At 34.6% G+C, this 23,443-nt stretch overlaps 2 protein-coding genes across 7 annotated transcripts in view; both read left to right on the forward strand.

Annotated features, from left to right (window-relative positions):
* Positions 1 to 6,875, forward strand: part of CPB2 (carboxypeptidase B2) — a 49,478-nt gene extending 42,603 nt beyond the window's left edge. For both annotated transcript variants that reach the window (XM_028106777.2, XM_028106783.2), the window contains 2 exons: positions 2,797 to 2,884; positions 6,691 to 6,875. In XM_028106777.2, the coding sequence (XP_027962578.1) occupies positions 2,797 to 2,884; positions 6,691 to 6,875 (273 nt within the window). The remainder of the gene's footprint in view (positions 1 to 2,796; positions 2,885 to 6,690) is intronic.
* Positions 6,876 to 7,673: 798 nt separating this feature from the next.
* ZC3H13 (zinc finger CCCH-type containing 13) overlaps positions 7,674 to 23,443 on the forward strand; it is a 92,957-nt gene continuing 77,187 nt past the window's right edge. For 4 of the 5 annotated variants that reach the window (XM_088021842.1, XM_088021844.1, XM_028105389.1 and 1 more), the window contains exons 1-4: positions 7,674 to 8,010; positions 13,631 to 13,756; positions 14,068 to 14,177; positions 16,794 to 16,905. In XM_088021842.1, the coding sequence (XP_087877968.1) occupies positions 13,640 to 13,756; positions 14,068 to 14,177; positions 16,794 to 16,905 (339 nt within the window). In that variant the 5' untranslated portion in view covers positions 7,674 to 8,010; positions 13,631 to 13,639. The remainder of the gene's footprint in view (positions 8,011 to 13,630; positions 13,757 to 14,067; positions 14,178 to 16,793; positions 16,906 to 23,443) is intronic. The other variant, XM_088021843.1, reaches the window with a different exon arrangement.

Raw genomic sequence — 23,443 nt, forward strand, 5'->3', positions numbered from 1 at the left:
ACCAGACAGTGCACAAGAGTTTCGTTTTGACCGCATCCATACCAACACTTGTTATATCTTGTATTTTTGATAATAGCCTTTCTGACAGGTGTAAGGAGATATCTCATTATGGTTTTGATTTGCATTTCCCTGATGTTTGGTGATGTTGAGCATCTTTTCGTGTATGTGTTTGCTGCCTGTATGCCTTCTTTAGCAAAATGTCTATTCAGGTTCCCTGCCTATTTTTTAGATTATTTGTGGATTTGGGTTTTGTTTTGATTTTGTTTTTGTTGTTTTGGTGTTGATGTGTATGTCCTGGTTCTCTTACAAGAATAAACTATAGCCACATTAGGGGCTAGCAGTTGCTGATAACAAATATAAGGTTATTTGCATTTTCTGAAAATAGCTCATTTAGAACATAAACACATCTGATACTTGCAATTCTTTCTTCTTCTCAAGAGAAAACTTTTAAGGAAAGCTCCTTTATTGGTGTTATCCTTGAAGAATGGGAGGCTATTTATCCTGATTTGGAAATAGAATTAGTCTGATTTCCCTTATTTTTGGATTACTGTTATCACTAGCAGTTGTTGAGAGTTATTTTGTGTAAAATATTGTGTTTGGTGGACATTAAAAGAAGCATTAGGTGGGACCCTGCCCTTTAAGAGAACATGATATGGTTAGGGAGCTCAGTCATTAGCAAATGTTACAGATAGCTGTATCCTAAGTGCAGTAACTACTAAATAAGTGGCACAGATGGTAGACTTCAATTCTGACTGGGATAGCAGGGGGTGGCCTCATTAACTGATTCAGAAGGAAATGCTAGAAAAGCCAGGGGATAAAGTTCTTGTTCTTGAGGGATTTATCATCTATCAAGGGGTGACATATTGTAAAGAAAAAAATAATAATAAAGCGCTATTGACATCAAAGAACAGATCCATTTTCAGCCAGAAATGGAAAGATAGGAATTCTAGAGACAGGCAAGGAAGGGAGGACATTGAAAGCTGAGGAAATGTGTTCCCCACAGGAAGTATGTTCAGGTATGGGGGGTGTGTTCAAGTGTGTGGGGGTGTGAAAGTGGCAAGTGACATCATCAGAAAGTAGATGTGGTCAGTTTGTTTGTATGTCAGAATGAATTTGTATTTCATTCTGTAGACAATGGAGTTCCATTAAAATTTTTTTTTAACAAAGGAATGCCGCAATGTAATATGCGCTGATATTCCTCTACGTTACTTAAGAGAGTGTCAGTGAGTACTAGCATCAACCTCATAAAAGATCTAGATAAGGTAGAACCAAATGTAGTAGAATAAGGGATTTATTTATTAGCCTATCCCATACTGGCACATGATCCTTTTTACCTGATGAGTCTTTAGGAGTTATTAGACATTTTACACATGAAGACAATAGTCTGTGAGAAGGAAATGATCTACGCATTAGGTATATGTAGTATTTCGAGAAGTCACATTTAAAGTTTGGTGATAATTTTGGGGTGCCTGGGTGGCTCAGTTGGTTAAGTGTCCAACTCTCGATTTTGGCTCAGGTCATGATCTCAGGGTTGTCATATTGAGCCCATTTTCAGGCTCTGCACTCAGCGCTGAGTCTGCTCCAGGATTCTCCCTCTCCCTCTGCTCCTCCTCCCCTAATAAAGAATTTAATTTATTTATTTGACAGAGAGAGAGAGAGAGACAGCGAGAGCAGGAACACAAGCGGGGGAGTGGGAGATGGAGAAGCAGGCTTCCCACCAAGCAGGAAGACTGATGCGGGACTCGATCCCAGGACCCTGGGATCATGACCTGAGCCAAAGGCAGACGCTTAACGACTGAGCCACCCAGGCGCCCCTAAATAATTTAATTTAATTCTCTAAAAAAATAAATAAAGTTTGGTGATAATTTTGTGTAGGAATAGGGTAACCCCAGGCTGTTTGCCTTTGAAATACAGTTGTACTTCATTTTATATGATAAGTGGATTCCTGAAGACCAAAAAGCATGTGAGAATTATTTTTCCTTCAATTTAAATAAAATTTTCAATGTATTGGAAGAGTCTATGTTTAAAGCCACCCAATTGTGATTTCCATAAAGTGAAAAAATATTTGTTAAAGTTTATTTATTCTTACTGTGTAGATTTTTCTTTTTTTTTATTTTATTTATTTATTTGGCAGAGAGATACAGAGAGAGAACAAGTAGGCAGAGAGGCAGGCAGAGGGAGAGGGAGAAGCAGGCTCCCCGCTGAGCAGGGAGCCCGATGCGGGGCTTGGTCCCCAGACCCTGGGACCATGACCTGAGCCGAAGGCAGCCACTTAACGGATTGAGCCACCCAGGCGCCCCTGTGTAGATTTTTTCATATGCACAGTTTTCTTCTAGCTCTATTCAGCTATAATTGATGTATAACATTGTATAAGTTTAAGGTGTACAATGTGATGAATTGATACACTTACACATTGTGAAATGATTACCACAATAAAGGTACTTAACACAGCTATCACCTTACATAATTGCAACTTTTTCTTTTGTGGTGAGAACATTTAAAATCTACTCTCTCAGCAACTTTCATGTATATAAAATAGTGTCCTTAACTATAGCCACTATGCTATGTGTTAGATCCCCAGAACCTATTCATCTTATAACTGGAAATTTATAGCCCATGACCAACATCTCTGCATTGCATTCACACCCCAAGCCCCTGGCAACCACCATTCTACTTTCTATTTCTTCCTATACACAGTTTGATTCAATTAACATATGATTGTTTTATTAAGAAACTTCTACCTGTCCCGCTTCAAAGCTGCACATTAACTGAAATTCCATATTCTATTGATTTCAGTCCCTAGTGGCCAGTGAAGCAGCCCGTGCTATTGAGACTACTAATAAAAATATCAGATACACTCATGGCAGTGGTTCAGAAACTTTATGTAAGTATTTCTTCTTAAGATCTGGAGAATTGTGAGGTACTAAAGAAATCTGTGTGTTTGGTTTTTCTCTGTGGGTTTAATTTTCCTAAATGGAATCTTCAAACAAGGTCACATGTAAAATAGTTGAATTACAACAATTAGAAATGGAAGCGTAATAGCTATGAGAGCACTGAACAAGGTTATATTAATGAATACCCTCAGAAGAAGCCAAAATGATATTTAAGAAATCATGTTCATTGCAATAGAGCAGAGATTATAGAATTGGCATCACACTGGTTGAGTGAAGCAGGAAAGGTCATAAAGGGCCAAAAGAATGTATAAGATGTCCAGGGTTCCCAAGAAAAGTTGTGCAGGTTGAACACTATACAAATCTAGGGAACATTTTTACATTAAATGCCTTATAATAACACACTGTGCCCACTAAGGCACACTATATAGTTAAGTGTCTTTTGTTTGTATAACACTGATAACAGCTTGTATGTGGCAAACTCTTAAGAACATTTTCAAATTTAATTTCTGCTGGTAGATATTTATTGAGGGACTCTTTTTAGGATGACAATGATTTTTTTTCTTTTGAAGCCGGAGGAGGAAATGGAAAAAGAGGAACAGAAAATAAACATGTAACCAGGTGTCAGCAAACTATGACCCATAGGCCAAATTCAGCCCACCGCTTGTTTTGTATCACCTGTGAGATAAGAATAGTTTTTCCATTTTTAAAAGATTTATTTATTTATTTTAAAGAGAGAGAGAGAGAGAAAGAGAGAGCAAGTGAGGGGAAGGGCAGAGGGAGAGAGAGAATCCCAAGTAGACTCCATGCCTAGCATGGAGCCCGATGAGGGGTTGGATCTCACAACCTTTAGATCATGACCTAAGCAGAAATCAAAAGTCTGATGCTTGACTGACTGAGGCACCCAGACACCCTAGTTTTTCCATTTTTTAAAAGGTTTAAAAAAAGATTTTGTGACATGTTAAAATTATATGAAATTCAAATTTCAGTATTCGAAAATAAAGTTTTATTTGAACACAGCCACACCCATTTATTTATGTATTGTTTATGATAGCTTTCACGATAGTAGAGTTGAGTAGTTGTGACATACTTTGTGGGCCACAAAGCCTAAAATACTTAGTATCTAGTCCTTTGGAGAAAAAGTTTGCAAATCTCTGATGTAAACAATGAAATAGTCAAATATAGTATAATCCCATTGAGAAGTGAAGAAAATAAAATAGGCTTAAGGGTTTGAGAATGGCTGCAGGAGAGAGGCTACTTAGCTAAAGTGGCCTAGGAGGGTCTCTCTCTCTGTAGGTGACACTTCTGGGAGACCTACCTGATAAGTGTCTGACAAACAGTGATATATGGGGAAAACCAGGGAGAGAAAATGGGTTGTGAGAAGGCCCTGAGACAATATTCAAAGCCCCCAAATTTTCTTTAACAGGTATGATCTACAGGAATATAAAAACACACTCATCTTAATAATCACATTCATATTATTTTCAATAAATTGCTTGAGCACCAGATGCCCTATTAGTAGAAAGTCCAGAATCTTCCTCTTCCACCTCAACAACCCCAAAATATCTCAGAACAAAGTGGGGCCAGATTGGTCCACATGGTATCTCTGTCTCTTGGTATCACTGGCCCACTGCTGCCTTTGCTGACCCAGGTGCTTGCTCTGTCAGAGAGGGACCCCACAACTTCCTTTCACAATTCAGAGCTTTCTTGATTTTCATCCTTTTCTCTACCATTGCTCCCCAAAGCATAATCACAGGTGTCTCAGGGCTAGAGAGCTTACAAAGCAACTTTCTGGTGTGATGAAATCAGTCCATCTCTACACATTCATTCATTCAGTCAGTATACATCTATGAGAATCTGTTCATAAGCATGAGAAAATGGCTGGAAGAAGAAATGCCAAATATTGATAGTGGTTGTCAGAAATATTTGCTGAATAACTCATTAATCCACTGCTGATGGATATTTTTAGTATTATAAACAATGCTTTGGTAAACACTTTTGTAGTTCATTTAAGTATAGGCATTAGAAAGAGGCAAAAATGATCACTTCACATATTATATGATTGTCTACCTGGAAAACAATAGAAATCAACCAGAAATATTAGTAACAGTCAAAAGTTGAAGGTGGCTGAATATGAACTAAATATACAGAAATCTAAAGCTCTCTTATATACCAAAAATAATCAGGTAGAAAATAAAATGAAAAAAAGATCCTACTGCCCCTCTTTATGTACAAATATACACATTGCACACATATATACATACAGATACATGTATGTGGAGTCATTGTTAAATGTATGTGTGTGGGTACACATACAAATCAATATATTTATATGAAAAACCTAGAAAATTTTACTGCTATACATAAAAGAAGATAAATAAAAGGAGAAACCTACCATGTTTTTGAGTAGGAAAGCAAAATAAAAATGTGTCAGTCATGCTAAATTAATCTGTATATTTAATGCAATCCCAATGAACAGTTAAATGACTTTGAATTTCTTTTGAAAGAATGGATTTGGTAGAAGAGCTTGTAAGATTCTGAAAAATGAGACTAATAAGAGAGAATTTGCTCCAACAAGGTATTAAGGTACATTATAAACTTAGAGTAATTAAGATTGTGGAGCTGAGCCAGGAAAAGACAGATCAACAGGAGGGAATAGTGAGAACAGAAAGACACTTAAATATATTAGGGCATCTTATTTCTCATAAAGGAGGCATTTCTAAGAATGTTAGTTATTCAATTAATAGGATTGGAAAACCTGACAAGTTACTCAGAAAAAGAAATTAATTGATTTACTAACATATATTTCTCTAAAATAAATCCTAGATAGATAAAATATTTTAATATAAACACTCTGCCAAAAACCAAGTTGAAAGCTAAATAACCAAATAAGAAAAAAATTCAAATATTACACAAAGCAAATTCAAATTTACACTAATGTTGCTGTTATAAACAATCTATAAAATCAATTGAGCAGAAAAATGAGCAAAGACAACTGATAAAAAATATAAAGATGGACAATAAATATACCAAATAAAATGTTCGGCTCAGTGGTAATCAAATAAACAAAATAAGATGATTCAATATTATTTTTCACCCATAATACTGCCAGAAATGCATAATTCCTGTGCATGGTATGGGAGGGAGAAGTGGGCAAATTCATACCCTGCTAGTATGGAGATGTAAATTGGTTCAATTATTTTGAAGGTTATTTGGGAACATGTAGCATAATTGTAAAAAGTACATAGGCTAGTGAACCTACTTCTAGGGAAGAATATTGTAGAGAAACAAGCAATTAGTAAAAACAAAAAAGGACATTGTCAAGTTGTTTATATTAATTAGAAATTAGAAAAACAATTCTAAATGTCTCCAAGTAAATATTGAACTTAATTATATCCAGCTTTACAATGTAGTGCTATGAGATCATGAAAAATGATAATGTAGATTTGAAGTTATTGATACATAAAGCTGGTCAGATAGATTATGTGTAGAAATACTACAAAACTGCATGTATAGGATGATCTTATTTCCATAGGAAAAATTTAAGGATGTTAAAGCATGCACTGAGGAAAAAAATAACACTAAAATGTTACTGGTGATTATTACTCCTTGGCAGAGATATGGGTAATTTTTATTTTCTTCCTTAACCTGTTTTTCTTCAATCTCCATTTTCTACCAGCAATTTAGATTACTTAATAATCAGAAAAAAGCAGAGCTATTTTTAGGGGAAAAAATCCATTTTGTTAGTTAACTTGAAACATCTGTATTTCAAAAAGTAATTTCTTTTTTCTTCTTGTAGACCTAGCTCCTGGAGGTTCAGATGACTGGATCTATGACTTGGGCATAAAATATTCGTTTACAATTGAACTTCGAGATAAAGGCAGATACGGATTCTTGCTGCCAGAGCGTTACATCAAGCCCACTTGTAGAGAAGCTTTCGCCGCTATCTCTAAAATAGTTGGGCATGTCATCAAGAATGTTTAATGTCGTTAATTTTTTCACTCTTCTCCCATATTTTAGTTTACTGGTTCCAACAGGACCAAATCATTGTACCCGTTCTTCTGAAATTTGATCAGTAGTTTTGAGAAAAGGTTTTCCTATTCTTTGCTTTTGTCACAGAACAAAATAAATGTTACCTTAAAATTAAGGCAGAAAAAGGCTCACATTTCTTTTTCCTTTTTAAAAAATTTGTAAGAGGCTAGATAGAGATTTTGATTCAGGATGTCTGACTACCCACCTCAAGCAATTTTAATAACTAGTTTCTTGCAGATCATTGGACCACAAAAGGAAAGGTGGTTAGAAGTACGTTAAAGATTTCTGCTCCAAATTTTCAGTGAACTGCTTGCGCCTTTAAAAACACAGCCGTGTATGCTTTGCTCCACAGTAATAAGCGATGGCCCAGATAGCGGAATGTCAAAAACAGGACAAATATCCCCTGTCACTGCTCAGTAAACATTGTTGAGCAAATGAATGAACAGCTGTAGTTATTTTCAACAACAGATGTGGCATTTACAACAGCTGTTTATTGTAAGAAGTTATGTAATAAAAGAAGTAAACTCTCTCTCTTAAATTCACTTTTTATCGTAAATTTTGGCTCTCCCTGGCTCAGAGATTCCACTCCAAAGGTCCCTTCACAAAGCACCAATTTGAGGATTTCCACTGCACTCCTACGAGCCGACGTTACGCCCAGGGGCGTGTCTCCGGAGGGGCGGTGCCTGCGCGCTGACGACTAATCTGGCGGCCGGAAGCTGCTTCGGGTCCACTGGGGATCAGGGAAAACACTTGACTTCCGGCGGCATTTTGAGTCGATCTTCCTATCGGCTTGTTAGTGTTTTCGTTGCTTTTTCTTGCTCTCCAACCTCTCCTCCTTCATTTTCGTCCTACATCTCAGTCTCACTTGACCCTGGCGAAGCGGCGGGCGGGTTCTGCTTCTCAGCTGCCCCGGGGTCCTCTTGCTAGCGAAGGGCCGGTTCCCGGGAGCCGCGCGCGCACCTCCTCCTCCTCGTCGTCGTCTTCCCGGGGCCAGGCGCGGGGACAGAGAGTCGCCTCCCCCGCTCCTCGGAGCGGTGGCGGCGGTAGCGCCTCCTGACTGAGCTTGCGACAGGAGCTCGGGGAGGAGGTAAGCTTGAATTCTGTGAATTGGTGTGGGTATCGGGGGAAAGGCGTTGGACGGACCCGGGATGGGAAGGCCCTGGGTTGTCCTCCATCCCTTCTTGGGTCACGCCAGGATTTTGAGCTCTCCTTGAGCATCCCACCCTTAACTCTGCAATAGCTCCCTGGGCTCAGGCTGCGTTTCTAGCTCTTGTTCCGATTCCGGCGAGTTTGTTTAAAAGGACGGGGGGATTCAGACAAAAAAACTCTGCTGGGTCCCTACCAGAAAGGCTTGGGAACCCTGGCGCAGTATTCGCATTTGTATGCGCTGGACGGGGGCAGGAATATGGTCTTAGATTTAGAGGCTCCCTCTACGCATTCCAGACCTGTAGGAAAAATTATCTTGCTGTTGGTTGTATTTGGTTTTGCTTATTTCCCGGCAGTGATAATTTAACCACTTGGGTCCTGGAAGTTAATTTTGGCAACTATCTGTCAGAAACTGGGGAAGGTGGAGTGAAAGGAGAGGGTCTGCTGTTTGGCATTATCTCTTTCTGAACAGGTTAACATAATTTATGTGGCTGCAAATTATTCAGAGTTGATATTACTTGAACGATATTGGTAGGATGTAGTTTGTGGAGCGTAGTGTCTTAAGCTATTCGGGTATATTGTGAAGTTTTTAGATAATTTGAACTACTCTGAAAATTATAGGCGTATACTATCCCTTCAGATTTTGGGGGTTTTTTGGAGAAATAATTTTAAAAGTTTGGAAAATATCTTCACAGCTCAACTTTTCAAAGTCCATGATACTGTTGCAGTTAATCTAAATGTTTATGCAGTACAATCCATGCATGTGTATATGGTGCCAGTTAGCGGAGTCTAGTTTTGTAATATTGGAAATTACTGGCTTTAGTACCTAAGTGACAATATTTTTAAGAGTTTTGTGGACATAATCTGTAGATTTTCAAATACTTTACAATTTCTTAATGCAATAGATTATAAAATGACAGTTTAAACAAGAGACTACTCAGAATGTTGATGCAGGTATGTAGCAATTTGTGTCTGTAAAAACAGTTGCACCATGAAACTTAGACTTTTACTGTGTGGATCTGGTAGGATCCAGTTTTATCAAATGCATGCCTCTTACTGGCTTCCTAATTCTTGCTGATTCAAAATGAATATTGATTGCATATTTAAGATATGCAAATCAATCCAGTTTTCATATCGGTAAATTAATACTAAAATTCAAGTGGGTGCTATTTTCACTTCTGTACAAGTTATTAGAATTTTAATAAGTTGTCACTGTTAATTGGTATTACAGTATGCATTGGCAGTTAAATATAGAAAACAAAATTGTTTAATTGACATTTATTTGAGGAATTGGTTTTCAGTGAATGTTAGTCTTTCCCACCTCCCCCAACCCCATTCTCCATTTCATGTAGAGTTGGAGCTATTTTAGTAGATACTTAGTAACAGTTGAAAGTTAACTGGTGTTGCTATTTAAAGTGTCTTTATTCTTTTTTGGTAGTGTGCATGTTGCAGTTCTGTTTATTTCACTTTATAGTAGTTGCTAGCTTCCGCTATCTTCTGTGCATAGTCTTTTTAACAAATTATTTTTTCTATACAGTGCTACAGTATTGCCTTGCTCATAGTGGTATAGTCAATTTAGTTCTGTTAATTGTTTGGAGTTAAGTTTGGAATTGTTTTAGTCTATCTGGAAGCAACCTGCAAAATTGTTTTAGAAAGTTATTTTTTAAAAACTTCTCCCAGACTATGCATCAAATAAACTTTTTTTCTTTCAAATATATGAAATATAAATGGGAAGAGACCTTATTTTTAATATAAACCTTTTAATTTTAGAACTTCAGTGGATAAGAATTTATTCTACCAGTTAGTACATTTATGTATTTTTAATTGTTTACTTGACAGTTTCCGAATATTATGCTGCAACTTATCCAGGTTAAAATGATAAATGCTTTCATTTGTCCTAGGGGAAGATGAGGCCTCAAGAAGATGTAATTATGGATTTAAATGAGGATACTAGAATTGATATATGTTTTATTGACAAGATTTTAATAATTAGGCTTCAGGAGTCATTGATCATTTGTATGTTTCCCCAGTCTTAGCCATATTTATAGGGTGGAGCTTTGAGTACATTATGATATTTGTGAGTTTTGGGAGAAAGGGGACTGTTCCCATTTATTAAGACCCTCTTTTGTTGTATTCTAATAGATTCAAACTCTGTATCCCCTGTTTTTCAATTGAAAATATATCATAAAAACCTTGATATTTATTTACTCTGCAAATGGAGGCGAGAAATAGGAAAATAACTCCAAAGACTTTCACCGGTGTCACTTGGGCTTTGATAATGTTGGTGTTTGGGAAAGACATGATGATGTGGGTAAAAGTGTAATGACAACTTGAAATCAAAGATTAATTTGAAAACAAAACTGGAGGGAAAAGATTTAAAGTCTCTGAAATAGGGAAGACTTTAATATTTACATTTTTATTTGTTTGTAACTCTTCTCACATACTTTGAAGCGTTTGCTTATTGAAGCCTGTTCAGATATTAATTGAAAAAGGTTTTTATCCCCTCTCAGTCAAATCTATATTTTATTAGATGGTAGTATTTATTTGCCTTTGAGGACCCAAATTTTTAGATAGAAAATTCTAATTAAGTCATTTTAATTGGTAACATACTTTTAAATTAATATATTAATGTATATGAGTAAATGCTTTTCTGGTGTATTATAGATTATATGTATATATTTAGGCAAATAGGATTTAAAATATTATATTTTGTGTTCTTTATAAGCATAAAGTATTTTATCTATGTCAATCATGAATATTTCAGTAATATTTCAAAAACTTATTGCTAACTACTGATAGAAGTTCCTAGAGGGATGATCAGAAGAATTCCTCTTTCAATTAGAAAACTTCAAATACTACTTTTTCCCTTTTGCCTCAGATTTTTTTTTCTGTCTACGACCTCCCTATAACATAGACCTGGTACTCAAAGTCAGTGCAATTTTAGAAGGAAGCCTGACACTGTTGGATGCTGAGAATATGACTTTTACTTTGCTGTTTTTCCCCTAAGTTGGAAGACTCGACAGTAGCTAAAAGTAAAGTTCCAGTGATAATAACTGTGTAGGTGAATCTTGAGTAGTTCTTATTGTGTCCCGTGTACAAGCAACTTTGTCTCTATGGGAAGGTACTTTTTTAGTGGCAGGGATACATACAAGGAGGGGTATATGATTCCATCGTAAGTCCTCACTAGTTTGTCTTCGACATAGTAGTCCAAACCTTTTGAAATCTTCAAAATTTATGTTATTGATCTAGGATTAGAGAGAAGCCATGGTTTTCAGTGGTAGGTCAGGGGAGTAGTGGAGTTCTGATCCAAGCAACGGATTATAGAGCAGGAAGAGAAACAGTTAATACCTGGAGCCCTCAGAAAAACAAGAAAGGAGATGCTATGACCAGTGTTTCAGGTATAATAATAAATAGCTGTTCCCCTAAGTATAGAAAGCACTACCATTAATTTTTTTGGAGGAGGGTGTGTTAGGAGTGGCAGCATGCTGCAGCTATATAGGAGTTTCGGGAGCAGAACTATTTCCATTGATAGCGGAGGGAAATATGTAAGGTTAGGGTTGGTCTTCTTGAGGCAGCATGGGGGGATGGTGTACTGTTTTCCAAGTTCTAAATAACTAATAAGAGCTAATAAGGAACTTTTAGAACTCATTCACTTGTAAGTTTATTAGTGAATGAAGATTACAATGTACATCTCGATATTAATATAGTAACATAATGAGACTTTGAACATTTGTTTTTGTTCTAAACTTTCCCTATTTTTTGTGACATATTCACTTTTTATTGACTCCTGCTCAGATATAAATTGTAAAAAAGTGGTTTTCTCAGTTAATCAAAGCTCTACAGATCTTTCCTCAGTTCCATTTATCTTGGCCTTCCATTCTATAAAGAACTTTTCAGTAAATCAAATGGACATATGAAATTTTACCAAATTTTACTTTGTAAAATCACATTTGGGCTGAGAATGAAATAAAAAATTATCTTATAATACTAACTGTTGTATGTGGGGTTGGCTGTATAGTTCCTTATTTGGAGAACAGTTGATACATATGTGGTTTTATGTTGCAACAAACTCTTATTAATGTGCCGCTCTACACTAATTTTTAAGAATTTGTAAAGTTACTTTCCAACTTCTTTGAATCACTAAAAATTGATTACTAAAATGGTTGTATTTTATATTAAAGAATAAGAACACATTTTTTTTTCCAATTTAAAACTACCATATGGTATTTCCTATTTTCCTCTTGGTTCATTATCTTTGTTCATTTGTCAAATGTTGTCCTTACTCTTAGGATTCTTTTAAAAATATGACCTGAATAGAAGTATCTAACTAAACCAAATATTGTTTATAATATTTTTAAGCTTTTGATTTGGTACTATCAAGACTTAATTTCCTTTCAAGTGATATGTCTTTACTTTGAAACCACATTAAACAGCTTCTTGAATTTGTGAATTTTATGGAGACCAGTTCCATACCAAATGGAACTTTCACTTCTTTAGCTATCATTCATTCTAGTAACTTTTGACTATTGATAAGATTTCAACTAATTGGATTATATGAAATGTGATATGGTTTAGCCCCCCCCCCCTTAGGCAGTTCCTACCCAGTTCCCACAGTGATGTGCTAATTTTTTCTAGATCTAGAATTTAATGTTTTTTCTAACATGTATCATAATACTGTTATCTGATGTTTTCATTTCCAATTGAATCACCTGATTATATACTTAGATTTGTTTTGTTATGGTTTTAGTTTTAAATGTTTTATTTACTTTTGTAAAATATTTTTACAATTTGTCTTTCTTGTTTCTAATGATGGTAAGGTAGCCTGTTCATCACTTTTAGCATCTTTGACTTTTATGTCAATGTAGTATAAATTATAGAAACATCTTGACTTCTAGTTCTGTTGCCTGTCCTATTTTGAAAGAAAGTCATTTTATCAACATTGAATTTTCTTTATATTATTGAAAATAAATGTCCTTGATTAGACTGTTCTTTTTCAAGCTTGCTAAATTGGAGAAAATATTTAAATAGTTTGCGTTTTTCTCCCAAGCTGATTTTTAGAACATACCTAATGTCATAAACTGTATAAAGCATAATTTCCACTATCAATAAAATTGTCACCTGATTTTATTTTCCCATTCTCTTTGACATGGCTTTCTTTTCCAGTTAACTACCTTATGGAGAATGATAGCACAGCTTTTCCTTAAAAGATAGGTGACTAAATTTTGAAACTTTTATAAGGAACTTAGAAACTAAACATTTCATAGTTGTTTTCTGAGGTTGGGCGTACTATGAAAATTGTGCGAGTAGAATCTTATTCCTTCACTCTGCAGAAGAGTAAAAATTCTGGCCAACAGATTTCAACATTGTTGTAAGTTCATTAATGTGCGGTGCCTTAGAAGATACCTTCTATTTACCTGTGACCTCTCCTATGCCTTTTTTCTTCTGAGGAAAATTCCCCATAATTTTACAGTGTTATCTACAGCTTTACGTGTAAGTTATGGGCTCAGTTAACTTACAACTGAAGAATTTTACAGTTTTGCCTCTCTCTTTTTTGGTTAAAGTAGTACAAAATGTCAAAAATTAGAAGGAAGGTCACAGTGGAAAATACCAAGACCATATCTGATAGCACATCCCGAAGACCCAGTGTATTTGAGAGGCTTGGACCCAGCACTGGCAGTACAGCAGAGGTGAGTTGTCACTAGCTCAGTCACAGGGGTTATCGTATAATCCTGTTCTTGAATACTGACTTGTATCATAAAGGTGAACAGGTTGTTGTATTATAGGAATGTTCAGTAAATTTTTAAAACTGAGTTTCATAAAAGAGTGAAAAGAGTAATAATTTTTATCGTTTTTTTTCCTGATGTTTTTATTGTTTGGGGAGTGAATAATGTATCTCAGGGTAGCTGGAATTTTGGTAGCATTTATTTTAATTTTGTCCCACTAGCATCTTTTTTCCAGAAATAAATATGAAATTTACATAGTAATATCTGTCTCTTAGACACAGTGCCGTAACTGGCTGAAGACTGGCAACTGCCTCTATGGAAACACATGTAGATTCGTACATGGCCCTTCACCCCGTGGTAAAGGTTATAGCAGCAATTATAGAAGGTAAATTAAGAACTTTGAATTGTTCATATACTATTAGGAGATGGCTTTTGTAATTTATCTAGTATAAAAATCTGAAATACAAGCATATATTTGATTAGATTTTTCTCTTTTGGTGGCGGTCTTATCAATAGTCAAAGATGAACAAGATCTTTTCAGTTGTTAATTTCAAGATTAATAAAATGTACACTTTAAAATTATTTGCTCAGTATTTACTGTTTTTGCCAGTAGATTTTTTTAATAATATATGTATGACTTAACTTCCCCCAACCCCAGTTATGTACTAAAATGGTTTATGATAGCAGAATTTCATGGATTTACTTTTACTTAGGAAAGACTTTTTAACTCTTAAAAAATTAAAATTTAACAAAGATATAATTTTAGCTTTTTAAGATGTTTTAACATTAATGACATAAGACAGTCTACTGCAAGCTCTGTACGTTAAATGCATTTGCCAAATCCCTTATCACAATGTATTAATGTAAATGAAAGCATGTACTTATACGTAGATAAAGGTACTACTACCTATTTAGGACATCTTTTTGCCTTTAATAAAGGCAAAGCTAAATGAAACTTTCCTAATAAAGACCTTTAATTTTTCTTTCAGTTCAGTTCATGATGATTATGTTATGATGTTTAAATACGTAACGTGTAAAGGTTGTCACAAAAACAGTTTAAACTTGATTGGTAAACAAATAGTTAACCAAATCCTAAAATTGGGTGTGCTGATTGCTTTGGTTACAGCAATAGTATAGAAACTGAACATTAGCATTTGCAGATTTTTTTTTAAATGGGTGATTTGTGTGTGTGTGTGTGTGTGTGTGTGTGTGTGTGTAGATTTTGAAGCTTAATAGAATTTCAAATTCAGACCCTTAACTGAGTTCCTGTTCACTTAGATGTACATTTTAGTTTACTTGTGATGCTGAGTACTCTGTTTTATTTGTATTTAGATTGTCACCTGTGCCTTCTGTTAATGTAGGAAAACCAGTTCTTAAACATATGTTTAATTATGTGTATAAATTTATACCTAGGTAAAGTTGGTTCAATAATTTTAATGTTTTGTTCATATTATTACCGCACTTTTAATACATTTTAATTCATCTGTGAAATTTATTGTTAACTGACACAAAATTTTTATATAAGAGGTAATTTTGAGGAAAGTGAGCAGAGAAATTTGTCTAAAATGGGAAGAAATAGTGTCATTACTAGACTTAGAATAAAGGCTTTTTGTTGTTATTTTGTGCATGTTTTTCCATTTGATAACCCCCTTTGGATTTGTCTTCTTTTCTTTTTTGATAGGGAAGAAAATACAGTTCATAATGTGATTCAAAGATGGAAAGAAAAGCAGTGTATTTCAGAAATGCTTAGTCACAAAATATTTAAGTCATTTATTGAGCATTCATTGTATGTAGAGCACTCTGTTAGGCGCTACTTAGGGTAGAAATAAGTTCTTAATAAATTGTCTTATTACATAAAGGAGACCAGGGCACATAAGATGTACATTTACGTCATAATTATAATTTAAAGCATTTAAGTACTGGTTTTTAGTAAGTTCCACTTTCAAGGTTAGATTTAACTATTAAAACATTTAATATAGTCCTATAAAATGTACATACAGATATTAATGAGATCCTTTAAAGTGAATTAACTGAAATTATTTCTTCATTAATCATGTGACTTGTATGATTGATAAAAGAATTGATTTGATTGGTAACTATTACTTGAAATAGATGTAAATGTTCATGTGATTTGTTTATATCCTTAAAAAAATATTGTGTACAGTATTTTTGGTGGCCAATGAGGAATTACCACTCCTTAACTTCTTTGCCCTTTTTAAAAGGTCCTCTAGGAATATTCTTTAAAGGCAGTGTGTTTTCCATGTCTGCTTTATTTTCTCACCTAATATGGTGTAAAAATAATTGGATAGCCACTTGTCACATTTTCAGTATGAATTATGAATGCTTATGAGTGTTGAATATAAATATGTATGATTTTCCTTAATTAAAAAGAAATCCACTGCCTAAATCTTGCTTTGAATCCTTTAACTATTTTCTATCCTGAAATCATTTCAAATTTTAAGAAAATTTATAAGAATAACACAAAGCTCCTCTGTGTCCCATGATTCTTAAGATGGGTAATTCCGTTGTTGATGTTGCATCCAGCCACATACATGTATGCATGATAATACTGTTGCCTCTTGATTAATTTTACAACATTGTGGTTTAAAACTTTATCTTCCTGCTTTTTACTTTCAAATACAACTAATACCTTTATGTGATTTTTAGAAAAACAAATTAAGCTGTTAATTATAAATTCCTTTTTCTTGGCTCACATACAGTTTCTTATTCATGTCACCAGTACCTGCCACCCCATGGAATTTTATTGTATACATTTCTGATTGTTATGGGGAGAAAACTTGTAAGTGATGCTCATATTTTTTATATATTAATATTTAAGCTGAAGCAAATTGTTTTTCTGAACGTTAGGAACCACGGACAGAAAAATTTTATTGAGATTCGTGAGGTATTTCTGTAAATATATTCTTATAAATGTTATATAAATATAGATTTTTGTTGTTTTGTTTTGTTTTTTGTTTTGTTTTTGTTTTTTGGTTCAAAGGTCACCAGAAAGACCTACAGGGGATCTTAGAGAAAGAATGAAGAACAAGCGCCAAGATGTGGACACTGAGTCCCAGAAACGAAATACAGAGGAGTCTTCCTCACCTGTTAGGGTAGGAATGAATTTCCCAAAACAAAGTTAAATTTCAGTAGTGATTTATTATCTTCTGTGCTAAATGTATGGTAGATGTGTAATACCACATTATAATGTTTTATATGGATAATGTAATTTAGAGTAAAAAGTCCCTGGGAAAACTCATTAATTCTCTGAATCAGTTCTTGATGGTAGTTAAGATGAAGGGAATTGGTTAGCAGAGCTCAAGCTGAACTTCATAGGATTTCTGTATCTTGGTGGGCATCATTAGTATCTAAGAGTATTCCTTTTTTTTTTTCTAAAAGTATTCTTAAATTTTCAGAATTCAGCCAGCCATCATATCCTGCTTGTTTTCAAGAAAGATTGAAGTGGGTTACAGTAGAACACTTAGAAATTAAAACAATGAAAGCAAGGCATGTGGTGACAGAAACTGAACTAGAGAACTTAGGTGAGGGAAAGCTCATGTGACTACAAAATTTAATGGTGAATTTCCTGGCAATGAAGCCAAAAGAGAAATATGTTTTATGATGTAGCTTATTGAATAAAAGAAAACATCAGTGTTTCAGATATGGAAATCTTGTCCTGAGCTAATTTTTTTAAAAAAACTTAATGTATATGTGTTTTTAACGGATTTATTGGTATATAATCACGCACCATACAATTCGTCCATTTAAAGCGTACACTTTGGTGGTTTTTTGTATATTCCCAGAGTCATGCTACCATCACCACAATCAATTTTAGAGCATTCTCATTATCATAAAAAAAAAGAAAAAAAACCCCACATACCTTTTAATGGTAATACCTGTATCATCCAACTGACCAACAGCCCTAGGCAACGACTGTGCCACTTACTGTAACTGTAGATTTGACTGTTCTGGATGTTTCATTTAAGTGGAGTCATGTAATATGTGGCTTTGATTTTGACTTGTGTCTTTTGCCTACTATAGTGTTTTCAAGGTTCATGAAGGATTATAGGATGTATCGATATTTTATTCCTTGTTTTTGGCAAATAATACTCCATTGTATTAATATATCACGTTTTGTTTATCCATTCATTAATTGATGAACATCTGGGTTGTTTCCACCCTTTGGCTTTTATGTATAAACATCCATAAACAGTTTTTTGAGTGACATATATTTTCATTTCTCTTGGGTTTATATCTAAAAGTAGAATTGCTGAGTCATAAACTAACCCAAGTTTATTTTTTGAGAAACTGCTATGTTGTTTTCCAAAGCAGCTATACCATTTTACATTCTTGCCAGCAGTGTGTGAAGTTTCAGTTCTCTACATCTTTGTCAGCATTTGCTATTATTGAACTCTTTGATTAGAGCCATCTTAATGGGTGTGAAGTGGTAATCTTATAGTTTTTGCATTTCCCTGATGGCTAATGATATTGAACATCAGTGATATTGAACAATAAGATGTGCTTATTGGCCATCTGTTTATCTTCTCTAGAGACATGTCTTTTCAGATCTTTCCTAATTTTTAATTTGGGTTGTCTTTTTATTGTTGATCTGTAACAACTCTCTATATATTTTAGATACAAATTCCTTATGATTTGCAAAAATTTTCTTCCATTCTGTGGGTTATCATTTTATGTTCTTGATGATGTCCTTTAAAGCACAGATGTTTTTATTTTGATGAAATCCGATTTATCTGTTTTTGTTGTTGTTTGTGTTTTAGGTGTCTTATCTAAGAAACCATTGCCTAATTCAGGGTCACAAAGATACATGCCTTGTTTTCTTCAAAGAATCTTTGAGCTTTAGCTTTAGCTTTGATCCATTTTGAGTTAATTTTTATTTATGGTCCAGCCCTATTCTTTTTCATTTCATGTGGATATCTTAGTTGTCTCGTATTATAATCTTTTTATTAAAATTATCGAATTGTTTAAAGAGAAACCTTTCTGATAATTTAAGCTACATAGAAGCTTGTTTATGACTGTTTTTGATCCTTGATAAAAAAGCTGCATTACAGTTTTACATTATAGTTTGTAGAGACTTAAATTCAGGAACCTAAAGTAATACACTTTAAGTATGTATTTTTTTAATGTCTGATGATACATAATACTGCTTTAGAAGTCTCAGATAGTAATTCTCAGCTAGAGGTATGTACATATCAGAATTCTTTTGGAGGAGAGATAGTCTTTTGCGAAATAACGTGCTGATACTCTACCCCTGATCTACTGAATTAGAATTTCTGGGTAGGGGCTGAGCATGTGTATTGTATTTTGAAATAACCGATTACTCAGAATTAGGAATGAACTCCATGATTTGTTGGTAATGTTTAACAACCACTCAGGGAAAAAAAGCCATGCTTTGTAGGATTTGCCAATTTCTTTGGCATAAATGCTCCCATCCTAGTCAGTTTCAAGCTAGCAAAGTGGTATTACTGAATACAGAGTTGGAAGAGATACTCATTTTCATACCATTATATAGTATTTTTCACACATACACACATATATGTACACACACTCACATAAAATAAATGTAATTAACCTCAAGAGTAAAATGTACTGGAATGTTTAGGAAGTGAGTTTTGAATAACAGTTACCTTTGTTTTTATTATTTGTGTAATTGTTAGCTTATAGCATTTAATTTTTAACCATAGCTGTGTTTAACAATGGCATACACAGTTCCTAAAAATTTAACAGTCGGCTCTTGTGAGTCAGTGTGAACTGGCTCTATCTAGCATACCACTAAATGTAGTGTAGTTTAAAAGGCAAACATCTAGAATTCATATTCTGAAGACATTATTTTAGGAATCATTTTTTAACTCTGCAGTTTCCTTATCTAAATGGAGGCCATAGCTCTATCATTGTGTTGCTGTGAAGAAAATATATGTAAAACAAGTAACATGAGTGGCTAATCCATGATGACTGTTTAATAAATGGTATGTACAGTATTAGAATAGCTCTTGGCCTTTCCTCTCAATATAAATTGGTGTTAGGCTCTTAGTAGGAGATGAATATCAGCATTAGAGATTTAGGTTGTTAACAGATATCTAAATCTAAGTGTGTTGCTGATCATAAAGGTTTATATGTTCAGCATATGAATTTAGTAGACAGCAGAGTTGGCATTTCATCAAGAAATTTGAAGCCTGTTTCTCACTTTCCCTAGATGAGAAAGCCCTCAAAGGTGCTGAGTGCCATGCATACCTAAGGGTAATAGTGAGAAGAGTGACCAGGTTTTAGGAAATTCCCTATCCAAACTTAGAGAAAACTGTTAATAAGCTAGGATACCAGGGTATTAATTATTTTGAGTGATCTATCTGGTCTAGGATAACAAATGCTGATCATTTCTGTGATACATTCCTACTGCAACAGAGACATCTGTTGATCTTTGTGTAATGAATTTCTATGGAAAAGTCAGATTTAGTTTAGGTAGGGGGAGCTACAGGTTAGATGACATAGCGTAGCTAAGTTAGGATACAAACGAACTGTAATTCTACCCCTTCTCTGCCGCTGAATTCAGCTCCAGTATGTTTGAGTTTTGAGGTTGATAACCCGTGATCTTGTGGGGAGACAAATTCATAAACACATAAATTGTAATTCTGTAGAGTATGATAGCATGACAGAGAGAGATGAGCAAAACACACAGTGAAAGGAATGAATAACTGCCTGGGGAACCAGAGAACATTTTACAGAGGGAAATGACATTTGCACTGAGTGTTGAAAGGGTAAGTGGGATGAAAGACGGGGTGGTGAAAGTTTAGAAAGAGGAAGAAACCAACACAGCAACAGTAAGGAGGTTTAAAGGACTAGTGTGTTTGAGAAACTGACTCTGTGCCTAACGTATAGAAATTTTAGCATGTGAATTTGAGGTGAGGGCTGAAGAGGTAGATTAGGTAAATCACATTTTGAATAGTCTTAATGTATCAGTCAGGGTTTGGCAAGAGAAAAGAGATTTGTATGCCAGGAATCTATTTTTATTCACAGATTCACCTCCCTGGCATTAGTAAGTTCACTTACTGAATAAAGGAAAAGACTTCTTCTTTGACCTGTGTATTAATTAGCAGTGTGTTGCTTGATCTCCACATATTTAGGGATTTTTCAGCTATCTTTTTGTTACTGATTTCTAGTTTAATTACATTGTAGTCTGAAAGCAGACATTGTATGATTTCTGTTCTTTTAAAAGTGTGTTTTATGGTTGAGAATATGGTCTGTTTTGGTGAATGTCCCATGTGAGCTTGAGAAAAGTGTGTATTCTGCTGTTGTTGGATGAAGTAGTCTACAGATGTCAGTTGTTTCCAGTAGATGGATGGTGCTTTTTTTTTTTTATTTAAAGATTTTATTTATTTATTTGTCAGAGAGAGAGATTGAGCGCACAAGCAGGGGGAGCGGCAGGCAGAGGGAGGAGAAGCAGGCTCCCCGCTGAGCAAGGAGCTTGATGCAGGGCTCAGGGCTCGACCCCAGGACCCTGGGATCATGACCTGAGCCAAAGGCAGACACATAACCGACTGAGGCACCCAGGCGTCCCAGGTGGTGCTTTTGAGTTCAACTATGTTCTTACTGTTTTTCTGCCTGCTGGATGTATCCATTTTTGACAGAGAGGTGTTAAAATTTCCAGCTGTAATTGTGGATCATTTCTTCTCCTTACAAGTTGTATATCAGTTTTTACCATACATATTTTGACACTCTGTTTTTAGGCACATATATATTAAGGATTGTTATGTCTTCTTGGAGAACTGACCCCTTTATCATTATGGTATGCCCCTTTTTGTCACTGGTAACTTCACTTGCTTTGAAGTCTGCTCTGTCTGAAATTAATGTAGCTTATTCCCACTCTATTTTGATTAATACTAGCGTAGTATATTTTTCTCCATCTCTTTCCTTTTACCCTGTATGTGTCTTCATATTTAAGGTTGTTTCTTGTAGACAACGTGTATTTGGGTCTTAGTTTTTGATCCACTCTGACAGTCCATTTTTGTTTTTTGGGTCTTTTTTTTTTTTAAGACTATTTGAGAGAGAGCGCAAGAGAGAGCACAAGCTGGGGGCAGGGGCAGAGGAAGAAGGAGAAGCAAACTCCCCCACTGAACAGGGAGCCTGAGTGGGGCTTGATTCCAGGACCCCCGGAATCATGAGTTGAGCTGAAGGCAGCCAGCCGCCTAACTGACTGAGCCACCCAGGCACCGCTGATAGTTTCTGTTTTAATCGATATTGTCCATTGATGTTTAATGAAAGTATTGATATAGTTGAATTAATGTCTATTATATTTGTTACAGTTTTCTAGTTTGTTACCATAGTTCTTTGTTCCTGTTGTTTTGTCTTCTACTCTTTTTGTGCCTGTTATGGTGTGAATCACACATTTTATATTATTCCAGCTTCTCTCCTTTTTTAGCATATCGGTTTACTTATTTTTACTTTTTTAGTGGTTGCACTAGAGTTTGCAGTGTAAGTTTACAATTCAAGTCTCCTTTCACATAACACTGTAGTATTTCACAGGTAGTCCACGTACTGTATAATAACAAAATATTACTGATTGTTTGCTCTGGACTATCATAAGTGATATTGGGATTTTCTGCTCTTTAACGGTTTGATAGAATTCCCATGTGAAACCAACTGAATCTGGTACTGTTTTATGAAAAGTTCTTTAACTATTTTTTTTAATTTGGAAATTAGTGGACTTTTGACTTTGTTGAAGTCAATTTTGTTAAGTTGTATTTTTCTAAAAAATTATTTCCTCTGGGTTTTTAAACTGCATAGAGTTGTGTGAAGAAATCTCATGTTTTTCTTTATTTTTCTTTGTTCTAAAACCTGTTTTTACTTTGTTATATCTGATTTTAGATACTTATGCTTTTTTCCCTTTTCTTAATTAGGTAAGCCAGTATTCTTTTTTTGTTGTTGTTGGTTTTTATTTTTCTATTGTTGTTCTTTTCTTCCCCAAGAGTTAGCTTTTGGATTAGTAGATTAATTCTTTCTCTTTTCTAATATGTTTATTTGTTTTTTCTTTTATTCTTTGGTTTACTGTATTTCTTTTCTTTGTTGAATTGGTTGAGCATTTATTTTCTTTGATTTGTATTGGTATTTAATGCTTTAAACTTTGATAAATGGTTTAGCTGAATTTATGGATTTTATATGTTGTGTTTTCATGATCATTATTTTCAAGAAATTCTCTTTAGGTTTGGATTTCACCCATGATCCAATAATCTTTTAATTGCATGTTTTAAATTTTTCAGGTTGAAGAACTTTTTGTTATGTGTATGTTATTTTGAATAAAAAAATAAGTTCTATGTTATTGCTCTTTATATTTCTATTTTTTTAACTTTAATGAGATTTTCTTTGTGACTTAAAATATCAGTTTATCTAAATTTTCCATGTGTGCTTGAAAAGAAGGAGTATTTTCTACTTTTAGTTTTCAGATTCTAGAGTCTATCTAAAACCTCTGTTGTTTTGATCTTCTGTATTTTTAATATCTTTGCTTGATCTCTTGGTTTGAGAAGACCTTGTTGAAGTAGCTTAGTGGTACGTTTCTGTCTAGTTATCTCTGTACTTTCTGTACCTCACTGCTGTATTGAGTGCACAGATAGAGATAATAACTGTTCTCTTTTCATTATAATT

Source organism: Eumetopias jubatus, unplaced genomic scaffold (assembly GCF_037043125.1).
Source record: "Eumetopias jubatus isolate StellerSeaLion01/CBP00866 unplaced genomic scaffold, mEumJub1_p1.0 scaffold_3, whole genome shotgun sequence".
In the NCBI taxonomy this organism is placed as follows: Eukaryota; Metazoa; Chordata; class Mammalia; order Carnivora; family Otariidae; genus Eumetopias; species Eumetopias jubatus.